General features: G+C 53.2%; 1 protein-coding gene across 3 annotated transcripts; it reads right to left on the bottom strand.

The window, feature by feature from the left end:
* Nucleotides 1-1,765: 1,765 nt before the first annotated feature.
* LOC122380600 lies at nucleotides 1,766-18,380 on the bottom strand. 3 transcript variants are annotated; one of them, XR_006256353.1, is made up of 5 exons: nucleotides 13,220-15,438; nucleotides 12,777-12,848; nucleotides 8,263-8,295; nucleotides 3,319-3,494; nucleotides 1,766-2,835 (listed from the first exon to the last, which is right to left on the bottom strand). XR_006256353.1 is itself a non-coding variant. In XM_043363898.1 (5 exons), exons 1-5 carry the CDS (start codon nucleotides 18,363-18,365, stop codon nucleotides 2,830-2,832), a joined length of 372 nt encoding a protein of 123 aa, XP_043219833.1. In that variant the 5' UTR covers nucleotides 18,366-18,380; the 3' UTR covers nucleotides 1,766-2,829. The 3 variants fall into 3 exon arrangements, 2 of the variants coding, with proteins under 2 accessions (XP_043219833.1, XP_043219834.1); XM_043363898.1 differs by lacking the exon at nucleotides 13,220-15,438 and adding an exon at nucleotides 18,281-18,380; XM_043363899.1 differs by having other exon boundaries at nucleotides 13,220-14,463.
* Nucleotides 18,381-18,874: the final 494 nt, after the last annotated feature.

The following is an 18,874-nucleotide window of genomic DNA, read 5'->3' as shown; positions in this document are numbered from 1 at the left end:
CTCCTCTCTACTGAGGAGTCAGAGGGGCCCTAGCGGTCAGACACAGACACTAACGGTTATTCACAGGAGGCCCCAGGAAGTAAGAAGGACCCTAGCTGTCACTTGTCAGGCTGGTCAGAGGGCCCTGATTGTCCTGACGTGTTTTTTTTTGGGGGGGGGGATTCCCGTGAATTTCGTTCGCCTCCGACGTGATTTTAACCAACGTGGACCTTCGGCCCACGGGGCCCTGATTCCATCTGGGGCCTCCTAAAAAACCCAAGGGGGGGGGGCGGACGCCCCCCGTTGGGTACGTCCCTGCATGGAATCGTGATTTCATGCACTCCTTGCAAGGTCCGATGCTTCACTATTGCATTGTTGACCTTGCGTGACGTCATTTACGACGTCACTAGGGTCATAAGAGTTTTTCGTCAATAACTCCCGATCAAATTTAAGTAGAGAGTCGGGAAAGACACCATTGGACTCGGGAAGACCTGCAGAATCGAATGCTATGCAATATGATATCCTTTGATCAACTTCGTGACTTGAGGCCTGAGGGGCTCCATGACCTGACCTTGACTCGAGGTCTACACCTTAACCCGGCCGGGCCCGGGGGGTAATCCCAACCACCGCAGCCCGGGGGGCGTTTTTCGCCCCCCCCCTGTCTAACTCCGTAAATAAGGGAGCTACGGTAACAGAAGCGATACCAAACGAAAGGTCCTTACGAGACGATTCTAAAGCACCTAAAATTTTGACCTCAGGTCAATTTTCAAGGTCAGAGGTCAAGGTCAAAGGCAAAAACCGGCACATGTGTAGTGATCTCAAAGTAAGCCTTCTAGAGGACGGCAGGCCGCAGGCAGCATCAAACCGGAAAAATTGGGTGTCAAACGAAAGAAGAGAACCTGAGGATTTCGAAAATGTGCTCAAAATCAAAGGTCAAGGTCAATGTCACGCTGAAAAAAAACGACGCGAGCCCATGTGTAACGAGAGAGGCGATACGCCATTCGAAGTGGAGTAAAGCGTGCTTCAATCCAAGATAAATAAAATCAATCAAATCACATAAATTCAATCCAAGCACATACAAATAAAATGTTTGTAAGGTGCCGAAGTTCAATGGACCATTTCTGCGGTCAATAATGAAGGCAATATGACGATAAAGTCCAACTGAGATAATCGTTGGCACGGATGTGGCCAAAATCGGGCACGAGCAGGACCAGAATTTGGCGCAACTGTATATCACGAACGGGATCCAATGCTGGAACGAACGGCATCAGCGTCAGGCTCAGCACCATAAGCTGGTACAAATGGTGAGGCAATTCAGGCTCGAACTACAGAACAGTCAAGCATAACTAGTAACTACCGTAATCTAACACGAACAGTTATGAGACCCGGCACCAGAACCTGGTACAAACGGCACCATTTTGGACTGGAGAGCGTACCGTCACCAGGCACGAACGGTTCCAGAATATGGCGCGATGGTATGTACATCAGGAAAGAACGTTACCATAACCTGGCACGAACGACATAGGATCAACCATGGAGACCAGAATCAGACACGAACGGTAAAACATAATGGACAATAACGGGTATGCAACGGCGCAGAGCAGTTGAGAGGCCACCAGCGGCGTCCGGCAGGAGCCGAGCCGGTCGGCCAGCGCGCCGTCGAGCCGCGGGCTGGCGCCGCCCGTCAGCGCCAGCCCCGCCTGCAGCTCGCCCACCGACGGGCTCCGTGTGGACATGTGCAGCGTCACGCCAACGGCAGCATGCCGCTACGGTGCAAAAAGGTTCATTTTCTGACGACTGACAGTGTATTTCAATAAGGACACAAAAATGCAGCTGCCGGACTGGCCACCCTTTGCCGACCACACATGGACCGACGGCATCGGGCGCTGCCACTGGACCCTAGCACAGACTCGATCGGATCAACACAATCTTACACCAGGCACACAACACACAACGGATCATGGTACTCAAGTCCGTGCCATCGGTGTCACTCAACAAAAACGGTGCTTCTGTCTCAATGTAAAACTCAATGTATGTACTTACTGACGCCGCGGGCGGCTCCGGGCCGCGAGTCCCATCCGGACCCAACCCAGCACAGCCCAGCCCCCGGCCCGATTCAGCCCTATCACCGGGCACCGCTGCCAGTGCCGAACAGGGAAGGACGGACACCAGAGAACAACTGATGACAACGGACTTACGAGAACTTACAGCATCGAAACCATTATGAGGAAACACGTTATCGAGATACACAACAACCCATACACACTTCACACGCCATCTTGACGCTCACGACTCCGACGTACGCTAGGCCGCTGGCCACCCTTTGCCGACCACACATGGACCGACGGCATCGGGCGCTGCCACTGGACCCTAGCACAGACTCGATCGGATCAACACAATCACTAGACTTACACCAGGCACACGAGACACAACCGAACATGGTACATGCGTCCGTGCCATCGGTATCACGCAGCAAAAACGGTGCCTCTGACTTCTGAGCTTGATAACCAAACTCAACAAAAACGGTGCTTCAGAGCTTGACAACCAAACACCGGACACGGCCAGCAGGACCTACTGCAGCGCCTCGAGCGATCCTGACATAGGCCATGTGGCGGCTGTTCACTGGCTGCCACAGAGAGCACTGCTGACGTCGCGGGCGGCATCGGGGCGCGGGCAGGCACATGTATTGTCGCCGCGGGCGGCATCGGGGCGCGGGCAGACACATGTATTGTCGCCGCGGGCGGCATTGGGGCGCGGGCAGACACATGTATTTGACGCCGCGGGCGGCGCCGGTCCCCAAGTCCCGTCCGGACCCAACCCAGAACAGCCCGGCCCGGCCGCTCCAGCAGCTCACTCCTGAGGGCAGGGACCACCGAACTGATGTTAGTTACGCCGTGAAATCGGACGGAGTCATGGAGCTATGTGAAGGAAATACAATATTGAGCCTATTACGGTTTTCAAAAGCGTTTTTTCAGCGACGCGCTAGCTCCACCAGGGGCGAAACGGCGAGGGGGTCGTAGTACCCCCCTCGGCCGGCGCGTATGTAGAAAACCAATAGGTCCGGCGAGGGTTAATACCGCTGGAATTTGGCTTATTGAAGTAAAAAAATGCGGTTGGAGCTCTGCTGGCTCCAGTTCTATGAACTCAAAAATAGGTCACCTTATCCACACTTACATAGTTATGACAATGAACATTGAAGAACTAACTGACGATTGACTCAGTTAGTATCAAGGAGGAATCATCCCTTGCACGCCTAAAATAAGCAACCGAATATAGCGCATCGCAACAAACATACGCGCCAAGTACAAAGAAGTGCATCAATACATTGTCAATACTTACTGCCTTCTGTTTAAGTTTGTACATCTTGCATCTTATGTCATTCAGATTATGGCCGTTGAACGGCTCCCTCTTGTACAGGTCTCTGAGGTCATCCATACTGGGTACCCGCCCACCGCGGGCTTTCAGTATCGCCCGCAGTCTCTGCACTTCGGGCACAGACCACTTTACATATCGCTCTGAAAAAATAAAGAAATGTTAACCCTGTTATACGCCTTGACTAGCCTGAGGCAAGTTTTTTACCAGCGCCGTGACGCTCTTCCAATCACAATACATCGATGGAAGGACAAGGGTGCATTCACAACCTTTCTAGTCAGGTAATGGGCCGCCCTACAGTTATACACGTTGTCAAAGGTGAAAATTATTCTATTGTGACACCGTTGACGAACTTCCTGATAGACAAAAAGGTAAAACACAACCAATTACTGGTTGCTTTAAATGATTTTCTCACAGCACAAAATATTTAACCTCAGGCCATCACCTTTGTTTCAAAGAGTTAACTTTCTAATTACATACTTATTCGGAAACACTGACGCCCGGTGTGATACCGACTTTACATCTGTTATACCCGCATGATATACTTTCGTCTGCTCCGGGTGATTTAGTGATAAATAGCAGACATGGTTGTTTAGTTCAGCACTGCTTAGCGGGCATCAACCGGGTAAACGGGCCTACCTAGAGCGTCCAAACAGTGTTGCGGTAGAGCATCTCATCTTCCGTCGGAGAGGCCAACAGCCTGGTGAGACTACTACAGAATATGTGTCCGCTTTGCGAGCACTAGCCAATATATGTTACTTCAGGACGATAAATTAGACATCGGCAGCCACATCAGCCGCACAGCACCAGCCGACGTCCGGCGCTCGGAAACGGAGGAACATCTGGCCACCCTTCCAGACGACGCCGTGTAGGTATGGAGCGACGGCTCGGCGGAGGGAGGTGTCTCAGCCAGAGGGAGTGAAGCGTTGATAATCCTCCCCTCGGGCGAGGAACACGAGCTCCGAGCCCCCGCAGTCAAGATATGCAGCAGTACCCGCGCTAAGCTGGTGACGATCCGCGGGGCTCTGGAGATGCTGCTACAGCTGGAAGGCGGCCCGGCGGAGAGCCCAGTCATCGTCTGCTCAGACTCGCAGGCGGCGCTCGCCACGCTGGCGAGTGGTGCTGGGAGTCAGACGACCGACGGCACTCGGTGCCGCCGTATGGCGACTGCTCCTGACTCCGAGTCCTCATACAGTGGATCCCGGCACACTGCGGAATACCCGGCAACGAAAGGGTGGACGTGCTGGCTAAAGTGGCCTCCAGCATGTCGCAAGCCGCCGTCCCGATGGACGTCCGCTGCTTCGTAAAGGCTGATTGTTTGAATTGGACAATTGAATTGGACAATCATATACGAATTAATTTCGTGAAGGCTGTCAGCCTTGGCCGCTCCGCCACCAAGGCATGGCATCGCAGCTGGACAGACAGCATCTTCAAAAAACATTATGGGAGACCGGATGCCGATGCCGGTGCTTCTGGTGTCTCGGGACGAGGCGGTTAACGTCCACCAGCTGCGGGCGGGACACTGGAGCCACTCGTAGAGTTATCTGCGCAGGATCGGACGCCACCCCGAGCGCGAGTGTCCACAGTGCAGCGACCTGGCCTGCCCAGTGCAGTGGCGCGCTGCCTGGTGTGCCGCGAGGGTCCGGACACACCGGAGCGCGTGTTGCTCGGGTGCCCATGCTTGGCCGGAGCGAGGCTCCAACTACTCGGAAACATATGATCGGACCCTACGCAGCTTTGGGACGGCGGTGTCGTGGCGGCCTTCAGCCGCGGCTACCTCAGTCACCGAGAGCCGTTGGGCTACGGCCGGCCATGAGCCGACCCGCGGAGAACAAGAGCAACAACTTCAGGACGATTGAAGATAAGACGATCAGATACCTCGTGGTGGAACAGATCCTGCATCATCATCTAGCGAAGTTCCTGCAAGACGGTGCCCTCACCCTGGAGAAGGTGCTCGATTTGTGTGAAGCCTACGAGCGTTCAATCCTCCAGTCGTCTGATGGCTCGTCATGAACACAACGCAGTGGCTAATATCAGCCGACAGCCGCGGTTGACAGAACACCCAGCATCTGTAGAAGGCCATGCGGGAGCTAGGGGCTCGCTGACCATGCCAACAGCCAGGGCCCCTCAGTGTCCTGCCAGACGAGTGACCTGACGCGTCTGTGGAAGGAAGTCACTATGCTGCAGTCGGAAAGAGGAAGTTAACACGAGTGAAGAAGGCCACCATGGCGTTTCATGTGTTGCAGTGCAAGGTAAACACCTGCAGTAAGTAAGGTGACCGGCCCTGTCATCCTGGAGGCAGAGAGGCGTAGGCAAGCGATGACACTTACGGTGGATGCTGGTGAAACCTGCTCGACCTTGAGACTTTAGTGCAGAGTACGTCTGCCGTCTCTAGGGATGCACTTACGAGCCATCCACATCCAACCTCCTCAGGTTCGGGAGAATGCATTTCAGCGTGACAGGTAAATACTCTGCGACGTCTGCGTGCCACAGCCCGGTACCAGTCGGTGGATGCCAGCCTCTTCCTGGTGGATACATGGCCGCTGCGGAAGCCATCACAGGCCTGGGTCTGATGCAAAGCTGGGTGTCACCATTTCCCAACATCAGGTGAGGTCTTCACCATACAAGAGGAGGGGGATGCGATTCTCCCGACCATCAATGGCTACCAGCATTACAGCATCCTCGTCCCAAATGTCCCATCCTCGTCCCTAAGCCCACGGACTACAAGCTGCGCCGTCTTTTGCTCTCTGTTCGAGATGAGGTGCAGGAGGAGCGGAAGACATCGTGGAGAAGATTGAAGCGTCCTCATGGGTGAACCCGCAGGTCTTCTCTCGCAAATTCAACGGGCAGCGTTGACATCAGGTGGCCCAACTCACATATTGTGGCTGAGATATATCCTCTTTCGACAATCGAAGAGTACCAGGCTCGACTTCATGGCAGAGTCTACAGCAACATCGATCTCCGGTCGGCATGTGAGCAACTGGAACCCCATCCGGAGAGCAGGAACATCAGCGTTCATCTCGCACGGTGAGTTGATACGATTTCTGCAAATCACCTCCGGCCTGGTCTCGACAGACTCTGCTTGCCAGAATCTCCTTCACAACTTGTTAGGGAGCTCAGAAGTTTCCTCTCGCTGACTTGCTGGTCGAATCGCTCCATCCCAGTCTGCGCTTACATCCGACAACTTGCTGTGATTCTACGGAAGGAGTGCTGTTCGAGTGGATGGGGGAAGAGTCAAGGTTCCAGACCATCAAAAATGGTACCGAGCAGCCCGGTTCTGACGCCCTTAAACCGAGACCTACCGACAGTGGTGACGTCACGGCCACGCGCATCCGAATCATTCATTTGATAGCACTGCTGGGTGCTGGTGCCATCATGTCACAGCTGTCCTGACGGCTCAGTGCTTTGTCCTGACGAGCGGTGCTCTTTGTCCGACCGTGAGGCCCTCAGTGCCGTGCAAGCAATGGAGCGGTGGAACGTCTACCTCTGAGGGCGACGTTTAACACTCCGGACTGGCCAGTCCGTGATGAACACGCTCCTCGCCTAAGTTCTCAGACTGGGCGGGAGCACCTGTTGCTAGGTGGTAGGCTCGAATGCTACCGTACGTCTACGAAGTGACGAGCGCCCCTGCCAGCAGGATCACTGTCGCTGACGCACTGTCACGCCAGCGGCTGTCCACTACAGGGCCCGTAGAAGAAGCCGATGAGGAAAAGGTCGTCATCTGCGTCAGGGGCGAACACCTATCACCGCTAACGGAGAAGAAGGTTCGAGAGGCAGCTGTAAAGGACCCTGAGGGGTGTTCACGGGCACCGCACACTGCTGCGTGCGGTGTGTGCGGTGCGTCCAGCAGGCGTGGGGGTAGGGGATGGGTAGGCGGCTCTGACGTCACGGCTGCGTGCGGTGAACGATCCGCTGTGGCCAGTCCCGACCGGCCACAGCGGTCGCTGTGTGCGGTGACGGAAGGCTGACGTAGGGACGCAGTGGGCGGAGCTTGGAGGCTGTGTGCGGTCCGACCGCACACAGGGCCCGTGAACAGCCCTCAGCTCTCCAGCAACTGAGTGACGTCATCCTTTCCACTTCAGCAAAACTCGTCCCCTGCTGTCATTTCGGAATTCGGCAACACCGTGAGACTTGCTATAGGCATGTCGTGCCACTCTCCGTATCTCAAATCGTCCATTTGATACTGATGTCCATTGATACGGCTTTAAAGATGCTTCAAAGACGGCAAAAACCCATACGTCCTCGCGACCGAACAGGATAAACTCAATGCAGACAGCATATAACCACATGTCAAAAGCCCTCACGTCGTCCTTGTGTAGTGTAGCGACGTATTGGGTTTTGACGTTGCAAGCATTTCATAATCTGCAAGAACGTCTATGGGTTTACCGACGTGGATTTTGTCACTGGCACATAGGTTAGCCATGACGTGTGGGTTTTCGCCGACGTAGTGGGTTTTGACTGTGTCACTTCCGTGCTTTTCAAAGACGTGTGAATTCCAAAATTTGTTTTTCCTCTCCCAAAAGCTTTTTTTGGTTTTTGAAAAAAATCCTCATGGCATGAAATAGAGCTTTGCAAGCTGGTCACAATGGTGTAAAAAACGAAAAATGACCCAAAATTGACATGTGGGGTTTTGACTTTGGACGGCAGAATGTGTTGGACTTGGTGCTTCATGCTTCCTTGTCTGCCGTTTCTTTGTTTGTTAGCCATTGCCGCAAGATACATAGGTGCCTCTACTATCGAGTAAAAAATCGGGAGGGGCAAACCATCAACTTTATTGTTTCTTTGCATATAAAAAGGTATACAAATTTAACAAAGAGGGTATTTAATGCAGGAAATTTCAATACGTTTATGAAAATAATGCAACACGTAAAGCTGATGCAGGCGATGTAAGGCGCCAAACCTTTCACTTACTTTTTTTGCGGTCCTTCTTCCGCTGTTCATGGCCTGTGGACATTAAAAATATAGTTAACATTAGGAATAGAACCACTTAACCATGTAATTCTGTTAACATTACATGGTTATGCATGAGAACATAAATTTGGCCGGGGCGTCGCAAGTCCATCTACGACACGTCGCAAGTTACGACACATGTCCCGTCGCAAGTTGTGTCGTAGCGAAAAAGGAGGGATGTTGAGGAAAGAGGGTTTGTCGGAGGATACGACAGAACGTAGCTACGACGAGGCTTAAATACCCGCTTTACTCGAGAATTTAACCCGCGCACCGACGGGGGGGGGCGGATATCCGCCCCCCTGAGGTTTTTCGCGAATAGCGGGAAAACCGTGGCGCGTAGCGCCGCGAAATTTGGTATGACTATTCCCTTATCAATTTTACACATGGTGTGCAAGTTTGAACCTCCTACCTTTCAAGGTCAGGTCACCAGGTCACTTTGAATGACCCAACCTCAAGTCACTTTTTTGCAACTTTGTCACCGTGCCAGAGCTACAGTAGATGTCGGAGGCCTTTGAAAGTCGCAGGATGTTATTAGGTCATTAGTAGCTACAATTTGTATATCTCGGAATTTTGATATCGGTGACCTAAGGTCAGGTCAATTTCGCGACCTCCCCATTATAAGTCAATGGGGGAAAAATCAACTCCCTGTTTTTACCACTAAAACGGGTCGGAATGGCCCCATATACCATACATGACTTCATATACGATCAACCTTCACTACCTTGAGGTCTGTTTTGCTGTTGGGCAGCTGTGAGGTCATGTGACGTCATCAAAGGTCACCAAAGGTTTTTGGCCAATAACTCCGTACAGGAACAAGATACAGACGCGTGGATGGTCTCATTGTGTTCAGCTCGTCAAGACGCATCGAATGATATACATGATGACCTCGAGGTCACGTGACCTGAGGTCAACCTTTGACCTTGACCTTTCGAGGTCAACATATATATCATTCGATGCGGATTGACGAGAGGATCACGATGAGGCCCTTAGTTTGTTCCTATCTCGACTAATTCGAAAGTTATTCGAGAAAAACTATCTCCATATTTAGCGCCGCCATTTTGACTTTTTCGACCCCTGTGACGTCATCTTTGACCTGACCTGAAAATGACCTTAGTAAAAATTGTAGATCTTGACCGTGCGTATCCGATGCCGTTTACCGCTTGTCGCTATCTTGCTTCGTTCTCGAGATCTCAGGGGGGGGGCGGTCATCCGCCCCCCCCCCCGTCGGTACTAAGTTGGCGCAGACCCCCGTCGGTGCGCGGGTTAAAAGGACACGATCAGCTGATCCCGTAGTAAACGTCAGTAAGGTCGAAAACTCTATCACGCATAACGGAACATTCGCCTTTCTGGTTTGAGAGCTTATGAGACAGCCAGGTCAAGCATGTTCTCTGATTCTGAAGCTTTGTCTCAACTGGGTGACTTGTGATCGCTAACGCTCACATAATTTGCCATAAAATTTGGGGTCGATCACAGGAGATTCGTGGCTAAAGAGCATCTAGAAGCTATGCTTTAGAAGAAATGAGTTCAGAGAGTTTGAAGTCACAGAGAGGTAAGAGAGTTGAAGTTGGAGGTCACAATTGGAGGTTACAGAGGTCATCTGGGACACGTCAGGTCACAGAAGTCAACTTGGGGACACGTCAGGTCACAGAGGTTAACTTTGGGTCATCACAGAGCTCAATTGGAGGTCAACTGGGACACGTCAGGTCACAAGAGTCAGCTTGGGGTCATCAAAGAGCTCAATTGGAGGTCACGGAGGTCATCTGGGACACGTCAAGTCACAGAGGTCAACTTGGGGTCATCACAGAGCTCAATTGGAGGTCATATGGGTCATCTGAGATACGTCAGGTCACAGAGGTCAACTTGGGGGTTATCACAGAGCTCTATTGGAGGTCATGGGGGTCATGAGACACGTCAGGTCACAGAGGTCAACTTGAGGTCACCACAGGGCTCAATTGTAGGCCATCTGGGGACACTTCAGGTCACAGAGGTCAACTTGGGGTCATCAGAGACCTCAATTTGAGATCAGCTGGGACACGTCAGGTCACAGAAGTCAGCTTGGGGTTATCAGAGGTCACTTAGAGGTCATAGAGGTCATCTGGGACACGTCAGGTCAGAGAGGTCAACTTGGGGTCATCACAGAGCTCAATTTGAGATCATCTGGGACACGTCTGGTCACAGAGGTCAGCTTGGGCTCATCACAGAGCTCAATTGGGACACGTCAGGTCACAGAGGTCAGCTCGGAGTCATGAGAGAGCTCAATTGGAGGTCATATAGGACTCGTCAGGTCACAGAGGTCAACTTGGGGTCATCACAAAACTCGGAAGTCATCTGAGACACGTCAGGTCACAGAGGTCAGCTCGGAGTAATGAGAGAGCTCAATGGGAGGTCACGGAGGTCATCTGAGACACGGCAGATCACAGAGGTCAACTGGGGTCATCACAGAGCTAAATTGGAGTCATGGGGGCCATCTGAGACACGTCGTTTTTGGAATTGGGAGAATCTTTTGGGGGATGCCCCTCGCAACGTCCAAGATCGCCTTTCTGGACTCGCCAGTAGTTGCTGGAATGATATAAGGCTGCTTTGTATCCCTGAATACCCCAATGAATTTGAATATAACATATTATGCACCATTTTTAACACTCGCTGGCACGGATTGAGGCCTCACAGATGACCCGTCGGTTCAAGCTCTATAACTCGCGTTAGCGTCAACGGATTGTAACCAAATTTTAACTCAAGTTCAAACAATTTTACACTAACCATGTAAATTTCGTGACCATGGCCCGAATGACCTGTGACCTGTGACCTCTTCCTCAAAGCAAGGTTAGCTTACGACACAACTTACGACTGCTATTTCAAATTCGTAAGTTGTGTCGCAAATCAGGCAACTTGCGACAGGCTTTACTACTTAAAGGGACTATCCCACCTTTAACATGGGGTTTGAGTTGAGATAGCCAAGTTTGCGGCGAGGTTCAGAAACCTATATCTATCTAGGTTGCAACCCCCGCGGCCTCCTGGTGTTGAAGAAATTCGTTCCCTTCATTTGAAAATGGGCCTTGTACAAGGCCCTATCTTCAACATGGAGCGACCGTTAGTGTGACGTCACCTCGTTTAGTCGTTCTGATTTAAATGGGTTTGTTCGTTGAAAAATCGCTTAAAACTTGGTCTGAACTTTGTTGTGGTGCCTACAAAGTAAAAAGAATCTGCTTTATGACAGTAATGTGGCCTGGGGAAGGAGGTAATTTTGGGCTGTGACGTCACATATTTGAAAGTTTGTGTTTGGAATATGGGAAGTCTAAGATGTTTAATGAAAAATAAATGCCAGAACCGTGTTCCTGGTCATCCAATCTATAAAGTCGGGCACAATTTAACTGGTTTTAATAACATTTTAGAAGGTGGGATAGTCCCTTTAAGTAACGCTACTCATCGATTGATCCCTCCAAAAACGACTTACTACACAACTTGCGACACGTCGCAGTTACGACGAGGCTTACGACGCTCTGGATTCCTCCGGCCAAAAAGATCTTTTCGCTTCATGTCTTGTTAAAGATTTTGAGTTTGTCGTTTCGTTAGCACGACGTCCCCTAAACCTGCACCTGTCTACTGCTTTTTTTTTGCCACCCCGAACAAGAACGACTGAGGGGGGGGGGGGGGCTTGATACGACCCCACTTACGTTTCGCTCCCATGGAACTAAAAACAGCAAATTTTCATGGGAAAGGGGCTCATGAGTCCTCGCTCCCTAACTACATCAATATTTAGAGGGTTTGCATGATAAAAGCCAGCATTAAAAATAAAAATGGCGCTTTTCAGCACGAAACGCTACGTGTCTCGAAAAAAAAACATAAAAGCTAGAACAATTAAGATAGCATTCGATAACTTAGAACAAGCCCTATCGAGCTTTATCAAAATATTTTGTCTCAATACGTTAAGCTCAAGATTTCACCAAAGGAGACGCAGTGAGTGTTGCTTAAATACTTTTTTTGCATATGACATTTCATATGTAACAGATTTAGCAAAATTGCAAACGAGGCCGAGGGTAGACGAGGTTGGGTGGCGGGCGGCGCTTCACGCCGCCATCGAGCTGCTATTGCAAAAAAAAAAATCACCATGGGTCGGATTCCCTCCCTCCTCAGACGGACGTGAGTAAAGGCATTCTCGCATGGACAATGCAGTTATTGAGCGATACGCTTATTATCCTGCATCGATCGCAGTGCTTCAATAAATGCATATGAACTCACCTATGCAATTGCCCTCCCACTATAAAACTTCAGGCCGGACTATAGTCTGTTCCATATCAAGCTTGCGGTCGGAGTCCCCTTGGCAGTTCCAGGCAATTCGCTGAGCGCGCTACTCCATTCAATAATTTGAGTCTTAGAATGTAAGATGTATGCACAGAAATCACGCACTGCCTTCAACAGAGCACTTCAGCCGCAAGCTTGACATGGAACACACTATAGATGTAGTGAATGCGCCTCACCTCCTTCATCGTCCTCTTGGCGATCATCAGCCGGACCGCCCTCATTTTCAGAGCCTGGCTCGTCGAAGTCCTCTGAAAAACCGTCTCTGTCAGATTTAAGAATATGTGTGATGCAAAATAAGTGCCTGCCATAATGGGCAAGCATTTCTGAAAAAAAACGCTGAACGGAACATATGTGCTACGGTGGTACCCGGACTGCTTTGGCTATCCGCGCTCGTCCTTAATCTGAAGTACAGCACCATGGGTCTGCATATAACCTAGTAGTACCAGTGAACTTTAACGGTCTTACATTGCCTTCGCTCTGTACGATTCTCTTCATGGTGTTATTGCATTGCCTCTTTAACACTACATTGCAAATTAATGCTTTAACTGCATGAAATGTCTGCTAAAATGACAGACGAATGGTGATGTTACGATTAGCACATGTACAAACGATTAGTTACCTTCAGTGAGCATCTCCTCCAGGCTCCGTCCGCTATATTTTGAGAGGCATCCTTCGTCCAGCTTCATCATCAGGATGGAGGCACGCGTCAGTTCGTGAGTAGCGTCTGACAGTCTGTAGTACCACGATGCACGTCTTTGTCATGTCCCATGTGCCGGGTGAGCACCTCCATATCGAATTCACCCATCTCTAGAATCTGGGACGTTGTAGCACAATATTTCCGTAGTTTTGTTGCATGGAAGAGATCTGCCCTGTTTAGTGCCATGTCCGACAACTGCTCTTTAAGCACCACGCCTGCGTTGTAGTGTCCTGTAGTCCTCGCCAGAGGGTTTGCGAACAGATACTTGTTATCCTTGTCAATGTACGTCTCCCGGTTGTCTACCAGTAGCTGCAGCGGAGCCGCGCAGTCGCTCGGTATCAGGGTGGGGACCTTGTTCCCGCACTTGCCGCGGGACATGACGACGTCGAGCTCGTTGAACAACTTCTTTTCTGTTTCACCCATTGACTTGTTCACTTCTTCTACCGTCTCTTGTTTGTACATCTCTCGGTTGATCCATGATTGCAGCAGGATGCTGCTAAGCTCCTTAGGACGGCGTTTGTTGAATACTAGCAAACGGGCGAGAACCGCTTTGCTCAGCCTTGCATAGTCTGTCATGCCATGTATTCCCTTTTCTGTCATTTCTTTCACTCGTTCCTTCATTTTTTCGGTGAAAAGCTTCAAATCGCTGGTAAAGGGCAGCATGTCTTTCTTGTCATACTTGTTCGACTCGCGGTTCTTCAGCGCTACGCTGCTGATCTTCACATTCCAGAATTGGTCCACGTGATACAAGAACGCCTCAGCATCTTTCACTTCGCTTTCTTCTTTCTTGATCAGCGCAATGCCCTTCTTGAGAGCAGCCAGCTGTCGTAGTTCGCCTCCAATCCGCATGGCCTTTGAAGGAGTTTTGTATGTGGGCAGCCCCGTGTGGGCGTTTAGCTTGTCCTGCTCAAACCCACAGACGGATTTGGTGGCACTTACAACCGTATCAAATCCTTCGCCATTGATCAGCTCTTGCATGCTCTTTCCGGCTGCTTGGACAACTTCGCCCATCATCCTTAGGCGCTGGCTTATCTGCGCAAAACCCGACCTTCCAAGTTTCGCGTGCAAGTTGGCACCCCACTTCTTCAGGAGTTCATCGTTCTTTATGGTCTTCGTAACTGCATCGTCGTGCATACGAGACAATATGTCCTTGTGATACCCAGTATTTTTCTTGGCCGTCACTCAGGAGCGTCCGGCTCTCTGCCAGCACCGTGGGAATGTCTGGGCATTCTGTTTTGCGAGCCACACAGTGATGTTTTATGTGCTGCATCATGTTGGTTTTAACCACAAAAAGATAGCAGTAAGGACATGGCACGTAGTCGTCCACGGACGCCTGGTCCGACTTCCTTCCCAAGATCATGTCACCTTCACCCTTTGTAGGACGAGTTTGTTGTGCTCCATGTTGCCTTTGTTGATCATCACGGTGATTTTCATTTTTCGTTCCTGCTCAGAATCACACTCCTGTATATCCTTGACTTCCTTCTCGTCACGGTGGACCGTCTTGATATGGCGCCATATCAGATTTCTCTTTTGCTTGCAATATATGCAAACATTTTTTTTCCGCACTTCGCCGCACGATGCGCCGTTCCTCGCCGACTGAGATGTACGCGACTGAGAACTGTGCTGGGGCGGAGCCACCTCAACACCGTCGCTGACATCAGACTCAGCTCCCTGTTCTCCGTATTCGTTCTCCTCCAAATGGTGGTTCTCGGGAGCCGTGATCTCTGTTTGATTGCACATCAAGTGCTCAGGAAAAGTCCATGTGCCATGGTCCCCTGCATCCTGGACTGAAGCCCTCGAAGTAGAGCAGGTGGGTGACATAAGGTCGTACTCGCTTGCAGAGAACGGCGTCATGTCGATCAGTTCAGTTGGCAGTGCTGTTGAATAAGAGGTTTTTACTGACCCACAAACTCCCGTCTCAGAGGTAGGTGGGGAAACACGAGACGGGGCTCCAACCGTCGCCCCAGTAGTTGTACACAGATGAAGAGCATCCCATCTTCTAGCGTCCGGGGTCGGGACGGGCGGCAGGCCTCCAGCCGCAGTCTCGGAAGTCGCACGCAGATGACGGGCATCAGCCCGCCTTCCCGCTTCAGAGGTCGGGACGGGCGGCGGGGCTCTGGCCGCAGTCTCAGAAGTCTCACGCAGATGAGCACCCACCTTCTAGCGTCCGCGGTCGGGACGGGCGGCGGGCCTCCGGTCGCAGTCTCAGAAGTCTCACGCAGATAAAGAGCATCCCACCTTCCAGCGTCCGGGGTCGGGACGGGCGGCGGGGCTCCGGTCGCAGTCTCAGAAGTCTCACGCAGATGAAGAGCATCCCACCTTCTAGCGTCCGGGGTCGGGACGGGCGGCGGGCCTCCGGTCGCAGTCTCAGAAGTCTCACGCAGATGAAGAACATCCCACCTTCCAGCGTCCGGGGTCGGGACGGGCGGCGGGGGCTCCGGTCGCAGTCTCAGAAGTCTCACGCAGATGAAGAGCATCCCACCTTCCAGCGTCAGAGGTCGGGACGGGCGGCGGGGCTCTGGCCGCAGTCTCAGAAGTCTCACGCAGATGATGAGCATCCCACCTTCCAGCGTCGGGGTCGGGACGGGCGGCGGGGCTCGGTCGCAGTCTCAGAAGTCTCACGCAGATGATGAGCATCCCACCTTCCAGCGTCGGGTCGGGACGGGCGGCGGGCTGGTCGCAGTCTCAGAAGTCTCACGCAGATGAGAGCATCCCACCTTCAGCGTCCGGGGTCGGGACGGGCGGCGGGGCTCCGGTCGCAGTCTCAGAAGTCTCACGCAGATGAGAGCATCCCACTTCTAGCGTCCGGGGTCGGGACGGGCGGCGGGGCTCCGGTCGCAGTCTCAGAAGTCTCACGCAGATGAAGAGCATCCCACCTTTAGCGTCCGGGGTCGGGACGGGCGGCGGGGCTCCGGTCGCAGTCTCAGAAGTCTCACGCAGATGAAGAGCATCCCACCTTCTAGCGTCCGGGGTCGGGACGGGCGGCGGGGCTGGCCGCAGTCTCAGAAGTCTCACGCAGATGAAGAGCATCCCACCTTCCAGCGTCCGGGGTCGGGACGGGCGGCGGGGCTCCGGTCGCAGTCTCAGAAGTCTCACGCAGATGAAGAGCATCCCACCTTCTAGCGTCGGGGTCGGGACGGGCGGGGGCTCCGGTCGCAGTCTCAGAAGTCTCACGCAGAAGAGCATCCCACCTTCCAGCGTCCGGGGTCGGGGGGCGGCGGGGGGCTCCGGTCGCAGTCTCAGAAGTCTCACGCAGATGAAGAGCATCCCACCTTCCAGCGTCAGAGGTCGGGACGGGCGGCGGGGCTCGGTCGCAGTCTCAGAAGTCTCACGCAGATGAAGAGCATCCCACCTTCTAGCGTCCGGGGTCGGGACGGGCGGCGGGCTCCGGTCGCAGTCTCAGAAGTCTCACGCAGATGAAGAGCATCCCACCTTCCAGCGTCCGGGGTCGGGACGGGCGGCGGGGCTCCGGTCGCAGTCTCAGAAGTCTCACGCAGATGAGAGCATCCCACCTTCTAGCGTGGGTCGGGACGGGCGCGGGGGCTGGCCGCAGTCTCAGAAGTCTCACGCAGATGAGAGCATCCACCTTCAGCGTCCGGGGTCGGGACGGGCGGCGGGCCTCCGGTCGCAGTCTCAGAAGTCTCACGCAGATGAAGAGCATCCCACCTTCCAGCGTCCGGGGTCGGGACGGGCGGCGGGGCTCCGGTCGCAGTCTCAGAAGTCTCACGCAGATGAAGAGCATCCCACCTTCCAGCGTCCGGGGTCGGGACGGGCGGCGGGCCTCCGGTCGCAGTCTCAGAAGTCTCACGCAGATGATGAGCATCCACTTCTAGCGTCCGGGGTCGGGACGGGCGGCGGGCCTCCGGTCGCAGTCTCAGAAGTCTCACGCAGATGAGAGCATCCCACCTTCCAGCGTCCGGGGTCGGGACGGGCGGCGGGCCTCCGGTCGCAGTCTCAGAAGTCTCACGCAGATGAAGAGCATCCCACCTTCTGCGTCCGGGGTCGGGACGGGCGGCGGGGCTCCGGTCGCAGTCTCAGAAGTCTCACGCAGATGAAGAGCATCCCATCTTCTAGCGTCCGGGGTCGGGACGGGCGGCGGGGCTCCGGTCGCAGTCTCAGAAGTCTCACGCAGATGAAGAGCATCCCACCTTCTAGCGTCGGGGTCGGGACGGGCGGCGGGGCTCCGGTCGCAGTCTCAGAAGTCTCACGCAGATGAAGAGCATCCTTCCAGCGTCAGAGGTCGGGACGGGCGGTGGGGCTCCCGCAGTCTCAGAAGTCTCACGCAGATGAGCATCCCACTTCAGCGTCAGAGGTCGGGACGGGCGGCGGGGCTGGCCGCAGTCTCAGAAGTCTCACGCAGATGATGAGCATCCCACCTTCTAGCGTCGGGGTCGGGACGGGCGGCGGGCCTCCGGTCGCAGTCTCAGAAGTCTCACGCAGATGAAGAGCATCCCACCTTCCAGCGTCAGAGGTCGGGACGGGCGGCGGGGCTCCGGTCGCAGTCTCAGAAGTCTCACGCAGATGAGAGCATCCCACCTTCTAGCGTCCGGGGTCAGGACGGGCGGCGGAGCTCCGTCCATCGCATGGGTAGCCGGTCGCAGCTCATGAGTCGTCATAGTCAAGTCAAGTCCAGGATATTTGTGGTATACATGATACTCAGTGGTGTGAGGAGGGGTTTCATCCACGCGGCCGGCTGACCAGGAGATGAAGGGAGGACTTCTGGAAAGAAAAGATATGGCAACGCATAAGGAAGCATGGCGGTAGGAGGATGAATGCTGTCTTGATTTTTTAACCATCACCAGTGATTCGGCGAGTGATTTTAAAATGTAGGATCAGGTAGTGAGCCAAAAAAAGAACAATGTCTAAAGAAAAACCAGAAAAAACGATTGAATTATGATGTGTTGATTAGCATAGATACAAGTAGATTTGGGTGGACTGAGTAACTGGTAACAACACAAATGTAGGCACCATAGTCAGTCTTACCTCGTCCATTTTTACGTGAGTGACGCTGCGCGCCTTTATGTCTGCCACGGGAGTAGGAGAGCAGCAAGCAGCATCCTCTTCCCATATGATCCAGCTATGCGCCCTGTCAAATATTGATAGCTATTAGCTAACATAAAATACTAAAGGAAGTTTCCCAGCCAGCAATTGGTTTGGCTCAAGTCCGTTTTGCCCTAGCGACTCCGGCACGCCAGATTTGGGCGGTGTAAACGGAACGCCGTCGGAATAAGAGTTTGGGTCGATATGGCTCTATTCCGGTTAACCAGTCTTTGCCGTAGCGTTCCGGAGCTAGTATGGCTTCGGACCGACAAGTCCGGCCGGCACTAGCGAGCGGTGGCCTGACCTGACCTTGCCGGAGGGGCCGTGACGTCACCGGCGGGCGGTCAGAGCGAGTCGGCAGAGCCTCACTCTACGCGGCCCGAGCGAGCAGTGAGGATCGGTGAATAGGACATAGGGGAGGGAGGGGAGGGGAGGGGAGGAGGGGAGAGAGAGAGAGAGAGAGAGAGAGAGAGAGAGAGAGAGAGAGAGAGAGGAGAGAGGAGAGAGAGAGAGAGAGAGAGAGAGAGAGAGAGAGAG

Source organism: Amphibalanus amphitrite, unplaced genomic scaffold, assembly GCF_019059575.1.
Source record: "Amphibalanus amphitrite isolate SeventyFive unplaced genomic scaffold, NRLGWU_Aamphi_draft 000101F_arrow, whole genome shotgun sequence".
NCBI lineage: Eukaryota > Metazoa > Arthropoda > Thecostraca > Balanomorpha > Balanidae > Amphibalanus > Amphibalanus amphitrite.
This window is presented reverse-complemented; position numbering and strand designations above follow the sequence as displayed.